Raw genomic sequence first — 15,535 nt, 5'->3', positions numbered from 1 at the left:
GTGATGACTATAGTTAACACTGCTGTATAATATTATAGGAAAGTTGTTAAGAGTAAGATTCTTATCACAAGGAGAAATTCTTTTTATTGTTTTTATTGTATCTATATGAGTATATGGATGTTAACTAAATGTATTGTGGTAATAATTTCACGGTATATGTAAGTCAAACCATCATTTTGTATACCTTAAATTTATACAGTAGTATATGTCAATTACTTCTCAATAAACAGGGAAAAAAGATAGTAAAGAAAGGAAAGACTTGGAAAGAATGGTTTCATTATTCTTTGATTCATCCATTCAATAAATTTCTGGTGAGAGTTCACCATGTCTCAGGCAGTTCTAAACACAGGGCACAAACCCATAGGTATTACAGGCATGGTATCTGCCCTCCTGAAGCGAGATGAGAGAGATAATAGGCAAATAAATGAACATGACGATAATATCATGTGTTAAGTTCTTTAAGGGAAATAAACAGAGCAATGCATTAGTAACTGGGTAGCCCATTTGGGATATGGTGTGTATGGTGGGAGGAAGCCTCTACATAGTGGATATTTCAGTTGAGACCTGAAAGATGAGAAAGAGACAGCTACAAAAAGAGATGAGATGGGAAAAGGAAGATATTTCATGCAGAGGAAAGAGCAGGTGCAAAGACCCTGTTATGGGAAAGGGCTTTGTGTGTTCAAGGAAGACCAGGGAGGCCAGAGTGAAGGGAGAAAGAGGTAGATTTGAGGTCACAGTGAAATGAAGGCAGCTGGCCTCAGGCTATGGTAAGGACTGTATTTTATTCTAAGAGGAATAGCCTAGGAAGGCTTTTAATGGATGAGTGATTTTTACTAGAACAGTAGCAGTCTGATTTATATGCTTGAAGAGAACCAACCTGGTGCTGTCTGGAGAAAGGATTGTAGGGGAACCAGAATTCAGTGAGATTTGGACATTTCTGCTATAATCCAGGGGAGAGATGACAGGCTACCAGCTCTAGGGTGTGGGATGGGGATGCATGGAAGTGAATAGATTCAAACATTTTACAGACAGAAACAATAGGTTTCGATGGTGGATCGGATGTTGTAAGTGAGTTAAGGATATGGCATAGGTTTTTAACTTGAGCCAAAAACGGTGGTGCCATTTACTGATATAATGAAGACAGGAGGATGATAACAGGTTTATATGGTACTGAATAAGGAGATTAAAAGCTCTGCTTTGGAAAAAGTGAGTTTGATGCATCTGTTAGGCATCTGTGTGGAGCTATCAGGAAGACAAATGGAGATAGTCTGGAGTTCAGGGGAGAAGGGCAGACTGGAGATATAACATTGGTAATCAGCATGTAGCTGATCATTAAGCCATCGGATTGGAAAAGATAGAAAAGGAAAAAAAAGTCCTTCCACATTGAGAGGTCTAGCTGAAGAAATGGGGTTAACAAAGACCTACAAGGTGCAGCCAATACTTAGGAAGAAATGAGGGGAGTGTCTTGTGGAAGTCAAGAGAATTTCAAGGGGGGAGGAACACCTGTACCAGAGGTTCAATAAAATGAGTGTCTGCTACCCAGTGATCAATCAGTGAGAGGTGAAGTCCTGCTCTGAAAGCTGGACGATCGCGAAGCATCCTTTCAGTTACTCTACAAGACTGTCCTTGTAAAGTTTAGATTGTAAAGGCGGAAGAAACTTGGAGAGAAAGAACCGTAAAGTGGAGGAGAGGGGGTCTTTTAAGCACCAAATGAAATAATGCCGAAACGCATTTTGTAAACCGCCCAGTCCTGTGCTAATGCCATTGTTACTTTTTATTGAGCCAGAGATTGGACTGAGACCACCGGTGAGAGACAAGAGATGAGACGTAAGGAAAGAGTTCTTGAGGAGGAAATTTCATACAGAAGAAAACCCATTCCTCCCGAGCGCTTCCCTCAAAAGCAGGCTTCGGGTTAGAAGAGGAGATCCGGGAGCAGTGTAGCGCTACCCTCGCAATTGACTCCGCGGAAGTAACAGCGAACACAGAACCCAGAGGATGCTAACAGTAGCCACAGCAGACGGGGAGGAAGTCCGACCCTAAGAGCGAGAAGTTCCTCTGGCTCCGCCTCCTTCCTCCACTGGCCTATCGGGATCCAGTTGACGGACGGCGGCCCTGGGGAGGGGAGGAGGGCGGAGCCTGAGGACCTGCAGACTACCACAAGGCGGCGTCTACTTAATCATTCGATTCCTTTCCCTGCAAGGGCTCGCTGCTCTTAGAAAAGCTTGTCTAGGCATACAGCCACTTTGGAAAAAGCTCCGACAGTTTCGTATGAAACTAAATATATACCTATTCTATGACCCAGCAATTTATCACCTAGGCACTTACTCAAAAGAAAGTAAAACATACGTCCACAGAAAGCTTAGCTATCTATCACCGGAAAAATGGATATAGTATATTCTACAATGGAATATTACTCAGCAATATAAAGGAACCAAGTAATGGTACACGCAGCAACATGGTAAACAAACTAAACTAATCTATGGTGAGGTTGTCTGACGATTTGGAGTGGATATTGGGGAAGAGATATGGGGAAACTTTCTAGGTGATGGGAATGTTCTTAGAACTTTGCCCAGTGAAGGAAATATCCTTTTATCTGTGTTGTCCAATATGGTAGCAAGTAGCTTTGTGGTAGACTGTATCTTCTCTGACTATCCTGCCTCCTTCTTTCCCTTATAAAAACTTTATGATTTCCATTGGGTCCACCCAGACAATCCAGTATAATCTCCCTCAAGATCTTTAATTTATTACATCTTCAAAGTCCCTCTTGCCGTGTAAGGTACCATATTCACATATGACTATTGAGCATTTGAAGTGTGGCCAGTGTGACTGAAAAAAATGAATTTTTAATTTCATTTAATTTTAATTAGGTTAAAATTATGTAGCTAGACAACATAGTTTTATATCCTGATCAGGGTCTGTGCTGCACAGATATGTGTATTTGTCAAAACTCTCACCATAAGCTTAATATTCGTGCCTTTCACTGTATACAAAGCTTGTATTTAAAAAGAAGCATAAACTCTGATCAAGGATATATATGTTGAAGTGTTTAGATATGAAATGTACAGTTGTCCACAACTCTGAAATGCTCTACAAAAAGATGTATTGATGAATGAAGGGGACGATTTATGACTAGACATGTGATAAAACAAAAATATTAATTGTAGAATCTTGGTAGTGGATATATGGGTGTCTATTGAAAATTATTTCAACTTATCTGTATATACTGGAATATTTTCAGAATAAAATGTTGGGGATACCAAGGGCTGAGAGGAGAGAGGAATAGGAAGTTACTGTCTAATGGGTACAAAGTTTCTGTGAGTTGATGAAAATTTTCTGGAAATAGTGGTGATAGTTATACAACATTGAATGTACTTAATGGCAATGAATCATACACTTAAAATAGTTTAAATGTTAAAGTCTATTTTATGTATATTTTACAATTAAAAAAAATTGGAAGCCAAAAGAAAAAAAATGTTGGGGGAAAAAAATCTATGTAGAAGTCTTGGGTACTGCCAAGAGAGAAAGGGGAAGGGAGCAAGCTGTCAGTGCACCGGGCCCATTTTGAGCAAGGGTAATGGGAAGAGAGAAAGCAGGCTTCAGACACAGTCTTGGGTTCACAATCCCAGCTCTTTCACTTTCTTGCTGTATGACTGTATTTGTTTCCTATTGCTAGTGATATAACAAATTAGGTCAAATTTATTATCTTACAGTTCTGGAGGTGTGAAATGTGTCTCACTGGGCTAAAATTAAGAACTGCATTCCTTCTGGAAACTCTAGTAAGAGGAGCCCACCTCCTTGTCTTTTCCCGCTTCTAGAAGCCTCCTGTATTCTGTGTTTCCGCTTGTGGCCCTTTCTTCCAACTTCAGAGCCAGCAAGTAACATCTTCAGATCTGTCTGTCTCTCTCTCTTTCCCTCTCACACACACTCTTCTGCTTCTTCATCATATCTTCTCTGACTATCCTGCCTCCTTCTTTCCCTTATAAGAATTTTGTGATTTCCATTGGGTCCACCCAGACAATCCAGGATAATCTCCCTTAAGATCCTTAATTTATTACATCTGCAAAGTCCCTCTTGCCGTGTAAGGTAACATATTCACAAGTTCTGGGAATTAAGACATGGACATCTTTGGGGGGCCATTACCCTGCCTACCACAGCGATGCTGATAATATTCCTATGCCACTGGCGCTCATATATCAAGACAACAATGAAGAGGAAAAATATTTCTCATGATTTCTGCCTCAATTTTATTGATATAATTCACATACCAAACAATTGCCCATTTCAAACAATGGTTTTTTGTATAGTCACAGAGTTGTACAACCATCACATTTTCATCTTTCTCCATTTTTACATTTGAGGAAACCAGTTTGAGCCATTAAGGAAGCTTGCTTAGAGAAACACGAACCAGCAGGGCTGGGGAACTGCAGCGGTTGTCAGGGGCTGAGATTCCAGTCCAGGCCCAGACCCCCTTCAAGAAGTTAGACCAGTCACCTGGGAGCTGTGTGGTGTGGTAGGTAAACAAGCAGGCACTTACTGCCAGGATAGACTTGGGTTCAAGGCTTTGTTCTGGTATCTAGAAGCTCTGTGACCTTTGGTAAAACCTCTTGGAGGCTTGGTTTTCTCATTTGAAAAATGAGGGCAATTCAATAAATGAGGGGGCTGACTCACTTGTAAGATCCCTTTCCAGCTATGTAATTCCGAACTTCACTGAGGGGGGAAATAATCAAAAACAAATTCCCCGAGCATCCAGTGCAACCAGAGAGATAATGAATTCCCTAAAGACAGGCCCACATATTTCCCTCGTACTCTTGGAGCGGCTGGCACAGGCCTTTTGAGTTCTCACTGACGGGCCTCCGCTGGTGGAAAGACAAATGCCTAAGATGATCCTTGGAAAGGCAGAGAAGGGTGGGAAGAGTCGGGGTACGGCGCATAGGGGGCGTCCGGCCTTCGGGTGGTCCGCCCAGGAATGGGCAATGATCCTGTAACTGTAAACACGGGTGGGAGGGATCAGAGGCAACTCTTCCTTAAGGCCAAGTTCAGCCGCTGTGTGAGGGCTAGACAGGAGGAGTGTGTTGGTGGGATAGTTCTAAAAATAAGTTTTCAAAGCTGCGTTGGATGACACTACACGAGGCGTGGCCCGGCTGCAGCCCCCGACCCCCCGCCCCGCTCTACTCCCACCTGTCCATGCGATTTGGTATGCTCGGCCACGGCGCTAAGCCCCCCTCCTCGGTCGTACGATTGGTACACCCAGGCTCTGGGCGTTGCAACTCCACGAAAGACACGCCCCCGTCACGCCTATATTTCTGATTGGCTGGAGAATTTAACGATCCGGCCGGTGACTGGGTGATTCTCCACTCCTAGTATTTGAAAGTTCTTAGTGCCCAAATTTCCCAATCCAGCCAGAGCTGCACAGCTTGTTCTTCCGAGAGCCGCTGCAGGTGAGTGTCCATCTGATTGATCCCAGAGGTGGGAGGCCGAGAGTCTGCTTCTTCAAGGAGTCCCTGCCAGGAAGGTGCAAGCGAATGAGTCAGACGGAGGGAGCAGGGATTCCCTGATTTCCCCAGCCAAATGTTCTCTACCCGATCTCCACTTTGGAGATGGGAAGCGCCAGGGCTGCAGAATCACCCTAGTCCTGACTCCTACCATCCGTTGTGGCCTCTCCCTGTCTGTTTCCACTTACCTGCACGGGGAATGCTGGTGAGACCTGCCTGGCTGGATATAAACCAGTGAAAGTACCTGGAAGACAGAAGGCCCTCATCTCTCCACGTGGGATTCCTCCACTTACTGGGGAGAGGGCTCAGGATTTGCATGCCGCCCTGGATCTCTTGGAAGCAGGCTTATTTTCTTTTCAGGGCCCTCTTTCTTCTGCTGCCCTGGTCAGACAGCCGCGGCTCCCCAGTCCTGGGAGCATTTGATACTGCCCATCCATCTGCCCCTCTGGAAATTGTGTAGGAGCGTGATTTCCAAGTGAATTTCCGGTGGGTCCCAGGGCCCTTTAACCATCTCCTTGACCTCTTGTGTCACCAGTGACAGCCTCCGTGCTCCTGTGTGGCCTTGACCCGGCTCCGCGGTCATGGCCTCTCTGCCACTTACTATGTCCCCTGAGCCCATGACCCCTGTGCTCCGGTCCTTTTGCAGACCTGCGGAGGCAGTGGCGATGTTGTCAGACACTCAGGCAGCGCCAGCGGAATCCGAGGACGCGGAACTGCGGTGTCGCGTGGCAGTGGAGGAGTTGAGCCCGGGCGGGCAGCCGCGAAGGCGCCAGGCCCTACGCACAGCTGAGCTAAGCCTGGGTCGTAACGAGCGCCGCGAATTGGTGCTGCGGCTGCAGGCTCCGGGGTCCGCGGGGCGGCCGCGCTGCTTCCCCCTGCGCGCGGCGCGCCTCTTCACGCGCTTCGCCGCTACCGGGCGGAGCACACTGCGGCTCCCCGCCGACGGCGAACCCCGCGCGGGCGCCGTGCAGCTGCTGCTCTCCGACTGTCCCGCGGACCGCCTGCGCCGCTTCCTGCGCACGCTGCGCCTCAAGCTGGCGGTGGCCCCAGGTCCCGGCCCTGCCTCTGCCCGCACGCAACTGCTTGCTCCTCGGCCCCGCGACTTCGTCACCATCAGCCCCGTGCAGCCCGAGGAGCTGCGGCGCGCGGCGGCCATCCGGGCTCCGGACACTTCACCAGTGAAGCGGCCCATGGAGCTCCGGGCGGGAGCCGAGCCCAGCACCAGGAGGACAGGAATTGCGGGGGTAGGGGGGACGCCTTGGGGCGTAGCTGTGCTCCTGAGATGGACGAGACCAAGGAGACCCAAGTTTGGGGGGAGATGGTGGAGGTATTTGAGAGGACTGCGGGTTAAACCAGAGGAGATGCCCATCGGACACCCTGAGGATGACAGGGATGTGGGAGTTGTACGTGTGTTTCTCATAGCGCAATCCCTGAGACTGAGTAAGTGAGAATAAGAAGAGGGGGCCCAGGTCACTGTTAAGAGAAAGCAGAGAAGGAGGCTTGGGGAGGAGTGTGTCGGGCCTGGAGTAGGAGAGGAGGATTTGGAGAGAAGAAAGTGGTCAGCCGTGTCATGGGCGACCAACAGGTTTGATCAGATGGTGGGGGACCAAGTATAGTGGGCTTGCCAATATTTATAAACTCAGGCAGATGGATGCCCACCACAGGCATTTGAGACTAAGCTGGTGAGAAGATGGAGATGGGGCAAGAAGGGGCCCTGGCTGGACAAGGTTTTGCTTAGGTGTTTTGAAGTGAGAGAGGCAGGTTTGTGACAGGGCCAGAAGCAAGGAGGGATGAGGAGAGGACCAGGAGAGTTAGGGAATCCAGGCGAGGCGGCTGAGGGAGTATTCAGACCCACACAGTGGGGTCATCAGGACGCCAGGGCTCAGTGCAGACCCAGCGTCAGTTCTGTCCTCAAGGAGAGTCTTGGGCCCCAGTGGTTACTAGCAAGGTCTCCAGGTAGGCCAAAGCTACCCGGGGGCTCCAAGGAGTGAAGCCAGCAGAGACACCAAGAGCTACCAGGCCTCGCATTGCACCCAGGCCAAGCAGAGAAGGGAGCCAATGCCTAGGAGGTGGGAAGAGGCCCCGAGACAGCCCTGTCCTCTCCAGGAAGCTCCAAGGTGGCCCCTGCCTGTAAAGAAGCTGAGCTTGCCCCCCACCAAACCACGGCTTTCCCAGGAACAGGCTGCTGTGCTGAGGACAGTCCTGAAAGGCCAGAGCATTTTCTTCACAGGGAGTGCAGGTAGTTGGGGGCATATGTGGTGGGGTGGGAACAGTGGTGGTGTGGGATAGAGAAACAAGTGGCCCTGACTTTGCCCTCTGCTCAGGGACAGGGAAGTCTTATCTGTTGAAGCGTATCCTGGGCTTGCTGCCTCCCACAGGCACTGTGGCCACGGCCAGCACTGGGGTGGCAGCCTGCCACATTGGGGGTACTACCCTCCATGCCTTTGCAGGTGAGTGGAAACCTCTGGGCCTTGAGCTGGGAGCAACACAGGACTGTGGGAAGGGAGGGAGGGAGGGGAGATCAGGGTTGAGACAAGGCTAGGGGCTCAGTCCAGGCTGAATAGTGTCACTCACAGGCATTGGCTCAGGCCGGGCTCCCCTGGCCCAGTGTGTGGCTCTGGCCCAGCGGCCAGGTGTGCGGCAGGGCTGGCTGAACTGCCAGCGGCTGGTCATTGACGAGATCTCCATGGTGGAGGCGGACCTGTTTGACAAGCTGGAGGCTGTGGCCAGGTCAGTGTGTGTAGTGAAGGCTGGTTCTGATGGTTTTCCACGTGGAACCTGCCCACTCTAGCCCCTAAAGCACCCATGCTCCTCTGCAGAGCTGTCCGGCAGCAGAACAAGCCATTCGGAGGGATCCAGCTCATCATCTGTGGGGACTTCCTTCAGCTGCCACCTGTAACCAAGGGCTCCCAGCCCCCACAGTTCTGCTTCCAGGTATCACTCACCGTCTGGCCCTGTCACCCAAGAGATGTCTACTCTTTCCTTGACACCCCCACCCTGTCTCCACCAGGCCAAGAGCTGGAGGAGGTGTGTCCCAGTGACCCTGGAGCTGACTGAAGTGTGGAGACAGGCAGACCAGACCTTCATCTCTCTGCTGCAGGCTATCAGGCTGGGCAGGTGAGCCTGGTGAACAGAGAAGGGGCCATAAGATAAGGATCCAATCCAAGTGTGTGTCAGAGAGGAGTACAGGGACCCAGAGAAAGGGGAGAAAAGCTTCATGGCCCCATAGAAAATGGCCACTTTGCAAGTGCTAGGATGCCACCTTCCCTAGGGTTGGGTCCCCATCACACAGAACAGAGCCTAGCAGCACAGAGTAGGTGTCAGGGAAATATGGGTAGATGGACGCACAAGAGCAATTTAGAGATGTTAATACTCCCATTTCACAGATGCAGAAACAGGGGTTCAAAGAGGTAAAGTGTCTTGCCCAAAGTCATGGCTAATAAGGGACAGAGCTGGGATTTGAACCCAGGTGTGACTCTAAAGTCCAAGTTCCTTCCACCCTTAGAGCCTGTGAGGTCACTTGGTAAGGTGGCAGGAAAGGTTATAGACATGATCCCACCCCAACTAGGACAAAAGGTTGAAATGCCAAGACTATTTTAATGCGAGAGTGGACAGAAGGCCAGGAGGGCAGAAGACACAGGCCTTGAAAGCCAGGTCAGACTGGGCTGGGACTGGGGCAGGTGGATGTGATGGTGAGGGGCTTTCTATGCTTGGACCGCTGGTGCAGACACAGCAGGCGGGGGAGCAGGTGTGCAGCACACTCCAGCCTGTGTTGGGGGACAAGAGGAAGGCTGAGAGGCAGAACAGGAAGAGATGGGCCCGAGCTGTTTCCCGCCTCTCGTGTGAGTTGCTGCCGCACCCAGTCTTCCCCATGCGAAGGAAGGCTTGAGAAGGGGGCAAACAGAACCAGAGGCTTGAATTTTTTCCCCCAAGGCAGAGGGCAAGGGGCTAGAAGATTACAGGCTGGAGGCTTATCTGATTATAGGCCACCAGTATTACACAGAATTACAATGGGCACCTTTCCCTCCACCCTCAACCATGTTTATTTCCCATGTCTGGGGTCCAAGTTGGGGAGGGACAAGTCGGGCAGCCGGGGACCAGCAAACCTTGCCCTGGAGCCCTTTTTCAGTTCCCAGGCCTGACCCATGGCCTGCTGCTTAGCCCATACTGCCCACATATGTCTTCCCTGATGCTCAGATAGGCTCTGCCCTGACAGCCTCGCCCCCACAGGTGCTCAGATGAGGTGACCCGCCAGCTCCGGGCCACTGCCACCCACAAGGTGGGGCGAGATGGGATTGTAGCTACAAGGCTCTGCACCCACCAGGATGACGTGGCCCTTACCAACGAGAGGCGGCTGCAGGAGCTGCCAGGTGAGCAGGGAGCCAGGGCTGGGCAAGACCAGCTGGAAGGGACCACCAGGCAGGTGTGACCTCCCGGCAGACCAGGCCCTTAGGGTCATTGGGATATCTAGGTCTGCAACCTCTGTGGCCATAAAGGCCCTTACACTTGCAGACGTAACTCACTTTGGAGGTGTAACTTTGAGTGGATCAAGGTCACTCTGCCTGTAAATGCTGGAAGCAACCCTTGAACCCAGACTTCTGATTTAAAGCTCCAGCTAGGCCTGAGCTGTCCCCACTACCTGCCTCCATGCCCTGGTCTAATAGATGTTTTCAACTGAGTCACAAGTCAGTGACTTGTAATCACTCGGTTTGCCCAACTGTCTTTTCTCCAGGTGAGGTACACAACTTTGAGGCTATGGACAGTGACCCTGGTCAAGCCCGGACCCTGGATGCTCAGTGTCCTGTTAGCCGGCTCCTTTGTCTAAAGCTGGGGGCCCAGGTAAGTGGGAAGCAGGGCTGAGACACTGGGAGATTGGCTCTCTGCCCCGGCTACTCCACAGCCAGAGGGCTCAGCTGTGACCACAGAAATCTCCCTTCCTCCAGCTCCTTCATACCTTCCTGTCTCAGCCTTCCAATACCCTCCTCTTCCTATGCCTGCAGTGCCCAAAAGTGCTGTCCCGTTTCCTTGCTGAAGCTGTTTCCTCATGGAGTGGTGTGCCCTGGAATATGAGGGAACCCTGCTTCTTTAAATGATGGTGGTGGTGGGCCAAACAGGAGGCTTTCCTCAGGTTCCAAAGGGCACCTGAGGGGGAAACGCAGGCAATGTGTGGTTGGAAGAGGGTTGGCAGGACCTCGGAGCTCCATCCTTCAAGACTGTGGCCTCCACACGTGCTCGGTAACAGACGTGATAATTTTCAAAGCCCTGTGCTCTCTGTTACCTTATTGCTCTTTACCCCCTCCATCCAAGGCAAACCGAGCAAACGTCATTCCCCTTTGACACTAGGGGAAACTGAGATGGGAAAAATAAAGCAGCTTGCCGCAGGGGTCACAGCTGGTGGCAGAATTAACGACTAGGACTCAGTGCCCCTCCGTGGTAGCCCCCGGCCTCCAGAACTGCTGCAGTGAGCGCTGGAGCCGACGCCAGGCATGGGAACGGGCTCCTCTCCATGCCTCTGGTTCTTTCCTTCGCAGGTGATGTTGGTGAAGAACTTATCAGTGTCCCGCGGCCTGGTGAACGGCGCCAGAGGGATAGTAGTCGGGTTCGAGACCGAGGGGAGAGGTAAGCGATAGGAGAACAGCCCTACTGTTTGGATTTGCAGCAGGGCCCTGGGGTCACTGGGAAGAGAAGGCTAGGATGGAAAGGCCTGCCCCTCACCACCGAGCAAGGCAGCAAGGCTGAAAATTGGACTTCCCCACCCTGCCCGCAGGGCTGCCCCAGGTGCGGTTCCTGTGTGGAGTCACCGAGGTCATTCGTGCTGACCGCTGGACAGTGCAGGCCACTGGGGGCCAGCTCCTCAGCCGGCGGCAGCTGCCCCTCCAGCTGGCCTGGGCAATATCAATCCATAAGAGCCAGGTGAGCAGCCAGTGGGGATGGTGGGGACAGGGCAGAGGGGGATGGGATAGGCCCAGGCATGTTGTTGAAGGGGGGTATCATAAAGGCTTTTTGGGGATTGAGCTTGCCCAGAATGGAAAGTTCTAGAATCAGTTGTAGAATAAACCTTTCATTAGTGCACCTCCTATTCTACCTCCTCCCTTTTCTGGACACTCTGTCATCTCCTGCTCTGCCATTTTCTGAGCCACTATCAGACATGTTAAATGTGATCCTTTACAACAACCGTATGAGGAATAGATGTTATAATCATTCCTGTTTTCCAGAAGAAACCAAGGCTCAGAGAGGTTAAATATTTTGTCCAAGGTCACACAGCAAATGAGGGACAGAGCCTGGATTCATATCCACACCTGTCTGATGTAGGCCTGAGTGCTTTCCTTTTATCCCAGCCCCCTACTCATCCTGGAGCTGTGTCTCCTGGACCCTGACTCTCTGCCCAGACACTCATCTGGACAGGCTGTGAGCCTGTCCCTCTGCCTCAAGAATTTCTGGACTGGGTGAGGAGATCCAGAGGTAGTAGCTGGGCTGGTGAAGTTAGGGCCAAGGGACTTCAGGCTGAGCTGGCTCCAGCACTGTCTCTCCATCCTGCAGGGCATGTCCCTGGATTGCGTGGAGATTTCTCTGGGCCGTGTGTTTGCCAGCGGCCAGGCCTATGTGGCCCTTTCCCGGGCCCGCAGTCTGCATGGCCTGCGTGTGCTGGACTTTGACCCCATGGTGGTTCGCTGTGATCCCCAAGTGCTGAACTTTTATGCCACCCTGCAGCAGGGCAGGGGCCTCAGCCTGGTAAGAGGGAGTCACCCAGTGGTGGGCCATGTGGCTGTGGGTAGACTAGGAGCTAAGACAGAGGGAAGGCCAAGGGACCCTGAGGTGGGGGGTGGCAGAGCCTTCTCTGGCTCCTCTGGGGGCAGGGACAAGAGGACGGAGATGCTGGCCCCAGGCTGCGGCCCAGGGGACAGGGCAAACCCATGACTGGGCTTCTCTGGCTCTGATCCAGGGGTCCCCAGATGATAATGAGGCAGCTTCAGACCAGGAGAACATGGATCCGGGCCTTTAAGCTGCAAAGAGAAGACAGAGGTGGTCTCCTCATCCTGCTTCCCTGTGGGGCCAGGACCCCCAGGGTTAAGTGGGGGACAGCAGCCAGTGTCACGTTCTCCCTTCATTAAAGGTTCTCAGCCTCCGGGCAGGGCTCAAGGGAGGGTACTTCCTGTCATCTGCCAGCTGTGCCTAGTTTTTCCCCTTGCCCTGGGTGAGATGTGTCCAGGGTCAACAGTGACCCTTCCTGTACCAGTTGGAATGGGACTTGTGGTGGTATCTGGTGTTAGAGGACAAAGCTCCCTGTGAGGGCTGGCCACAGGCCCACACAGACATGAAGGCCACTCCCTTAGGGCCATGGAGGAGAGAGGCAGAGAAGACAGGTAGTCTTGGGTGGGGGACTCAGCCCATCACAGGCCCAAAGAAAGGAGGGAACTTAGGAGTCTCCTCACAGCTAGGCCAGGCCTCATACCAGCCAGGATAAACGTCCTGAGCCTAGCCTGAGAACACTACAGACTGTGCCTGTTTCTTAAGCTGCTTTTTCAGGGAGGACATAGTCGGGGGTAGGGGGGTATCGGAATGGATATTATCCGATTGTATTTATTCAGGACAAATAAACTTGGGAATTGTGTGAGGGCTGTGAGCTGAATCTTCTGCTCTCTTTATGAAGGCACCCTCTGCCTGGGGCTCTGGCTGCACCCCCCCAGGAGGCTGCTTCTGCCTGTCCCCCAGCCCCTTAACGTGCACACCGCGGTGTGTTGTTTATGCCACGATGGCCGAGCTCGCCACAGTCTTATGTAAGGTTTGGTTAATATCACTGTTTATTTGGAAAACTGAGTACCTGAGGTTGGTGACTCACAATGAAATGATGGTGAATTGCCATCACCAGCAGTCAGACAAGGACATGCTGAGAATTGATATGGTAAAAAAGTGGGCCTGAATGCTGGGGAACTTGGTTGGAACTTTCTCACTTTCTGTCTTGCTGGGGCTCCAGCTTGGATGTTCTGATGGCGAAGGGACCATCAACAAACTAACTTCAGTTCATCAAAAAGCCTATGGAGATTGCTCAGGGGGTCATCATAGGCTGTCTAAAATTGTTAAGGTTCCCTACTTAGTAGTAAAAAGGTATCAGTTGGGGCTGGTAGAAACAGGTTGTAATGGAAGTGTGCACTGGCAGCTAGAGAGAGCAACAACTGCTTAAATGTACAACTGCCAATGGTGGAAGGAGTGGAAAAGGGTGGAGCCATGCTGGGGGACATGAAATCTGGGTCCTTGAAGGCATTTATCCTTGTCTTCCAAAAGCCAGCCCCAGTTCCAGTGTACAGCGAGCGTCTGGTTAAATGGCAGAGACCAGTGATACGGGGGATCAGTGCTGTGGGGGTCAGACAGGCTAAGGGCCCTCAGACCTTCAGTGTGGGCTGTGCAGGCTGACAGCCTGGAGCAAGTTTGACTGATGATTAATAGTTCAGGGGACAGACCTGGCTTTCCATCCTGATTTTGCCACTTGCCAATTGTGTGACAACAACCACTTGGAGAGGTTTCCTCGCCTATGAAGTGGAGGTGGTAGCTGTGACTTTCACAGAAGGTTGTTAGGAGAAAGGCCAGACATGTGGCAGGAACTCAATCAGCAGCTGGTATTAACGTTTATGATGACTAATGATTCCACCATGTCTATAGACCACAGTCCTCTCTGGTTCCTTCACTGGCTCCTTTGACAAACAAGATGTGGAGGCTCAGGGGGGTCAGCCTGGCCCCCGGATGACCCCTGCCTCCCTTACTCTTACCACCACCCTTGCAGACCTTCAGGAATTGATTTTCTGTGACATGAAGCCTATTCTCTGCCCCAAATAGAAGACACTCTCATGAGAAGCCAAGCCCACCAGGGTGACACCCCCCCCCCACAATGGGCTACCATGGAGGCCTTTAAATGTGGTGTCATTTGAGGGTCAGGGTGCTCCCAGTCTGCCCGCATGACACAGCTGTCCTCCCAAGCCCAGCTGTGAGGTCACGCCGGGGCCCTGCCGTGACACAGCTTACAACCTGGCTGTACCTTGCTTTTGTCACTCCTTCCCCTTAATACACAGTTTGGGGACTGTCCAGTTCAGCCCAAATAGCACTGTCATGTGTTTTCTAGCAGCTCTGTACTTTCTACTCATCCTGCTCCCCTGTGGGATCAGGACCCCCAGGGCTAAGTGGGGGACAGCAGCCAGGGTCCCTTTCTCCCTTCATTAAAGGCTCTCAGCCTCCGGGCAGGGCTCAAGGGAGGGTGCTTCCTGTCCATCTGCCAGCTGTGCCTAGTTTCTCCCCTTGCCCTGGGTGAGCTGTGTCCAGGGTCAGCAGTGACCCTTCCAGTGCCAGTTGGAATGGGACCTGTGGTGGCACCTGGTCCTTGGGGTTCTTGGGTAGAAACGGGAGACCCTGACTCAGGATGACAAGGAAGGGAGGGTAACAGAGGCTTAGCTTGGAGAACTGATGTGAGGCCCAGAGACCCGGATGTGGGGACAAGTGGGAGCCAGGGGGCTAGAGCCCCTGGCAGGAGCACAGCCGGGAGTGGCCACCCCTGGACACCAAGCCCGGCCCCAGGGGAAGCAGTTCTGCAGTCTTCTGCCCCCACAGGCAGGTTGTGGGGCTGAGTACGCCATCAAGGTGCGCGAAGGACTGGGGCTTGTGTGGGCAGGGAATCTCCTGCCATTGCCCGCAGCTGGGCTGTCGAGGACTGAGGGCCCTGGTGACACGGTCATTTCATCAGCATCCTCTCCTGGGACTGTCCTCTGACTTCACCCTCTACCACCATGGAGCCCCTTTCCCTCCTCCAAGGACTGATTTCAGCTTTCCATGGTCTCCTATGGGTTTGTCCTGCTTAAAAATGTCTTCCTCAAGGGACTGCCTGGGCACCAGGAAGTCCTGTCCTTAGCAATCCCTTCTCATTGTGAAGATGCCCCCTGGGAAGCCCCTGGGGGAAGGCAAACATGTTCCCTGCGAGGGGGAGTGCAGACCCTCGGCTCCTCAGGCCGGACCATGACATTGTCCTATGCGGGAGACGTGCAAGGAACCTCACCATT

The 15,535-nt window shown here is 51.9% G+C and overlaps 1 protein-coding gene across 4 annotated transcripts; it reads left to right on the top strand.

The window, feature by feature from the left end:
- The first annotated feature begins 5,175 nt into the window (after nt 1-5,175).
- On the top strand, nt 5,176-13,191 carry PIF1 (PIF1 5'-to-3' DNA helicase). Of its 4 annotated transcripts, XM_073211995.1 has the most exons (14): nt 5,176-5,438; nt 5,853-5,978; nt 6,139-6,736; nt 7,599-7,731; nt 7,817-7,942; nt 8,069-8,222; nt 8,312-8,426; nt 8,503-8,609; nt 9,723-9,862; nt 10,225-10,331; nt 11,024-11,111; nt 11,260-11,405; nt 12,033-12,224; nt 12,436-13,191. In XM_073211995.1, the coding sequence occupies exons 3-14, from the start codon at nt 6,158-6,160 to the stop codon at nt 12,493-12,495; spliced, it is 1,947 nt and encodes a 648-aa protein (XP_073068096.1). In that variant the 5' UTR covers nt 5,176-5,438; nt 5,853-5,978; nt 6,139-6,157; the 3' UTR covers nt 12,496-13,191. The 4 variants fall into 4 exon arrangements, with proteins under 4 accessions (XP_073068096.1, XP_036865837.2, XP_073068098.1 ...); XM_037009942.2 differs by lacking the exon at nt 5,853-5,978; XM_017651566.3 differs by lacking the exons at nt 5,176-5,438; nt 5,853-5,978 and having other exon boundaries at nt 6,015-6,736.
- The last annotated feature ends 2,344 nt before the right edge of the window (nt 13,192-15,535 follow it).

The sequence above is a fragment of the Manis javanica genome, chromosome 8 (genome assembly GCF_040802235.1).
Source record: "Manis javanica isolate MJ-LG chromosome 8, MJ_LKY, whole genome shotgun sequence".
In the NCBI taxonomy this organism is placed as follows: Eukaryota; Metazoa; Chordata; class Mammalia; order Pholidota; family Manidae; genus Manis; species Manis javanica.
This window is presented reverse-complemented; position numbering and strand designations above follow the sequence as displayed.

Excerpts from the sequence above, each read along its gene's own strand:
- PIF1 (XM_017651566.3), top strand. The coding sequence starts at position 6,074 with ATGGCCTCTCTGCCACTTACTATGTCCCCTGAGCCCATGACCCCTGTG. Across the intron at positions 6,737-7,598 it reads GGAGGACAGGAATTGCGGGG|GAAGCTCCAAGGTGGCCCCT; the intron begins GTAGGGGGGACG and ends TGTCCTCTCCAG. Across the intron at positions 7,732-7,816 it reads TTTCTTCACAGGGAGTGCAG|GGACAGGGAAGTCTTATCTG; the intron begins GTAGTTGGGGGC and ends CCCTCTGCTCAG.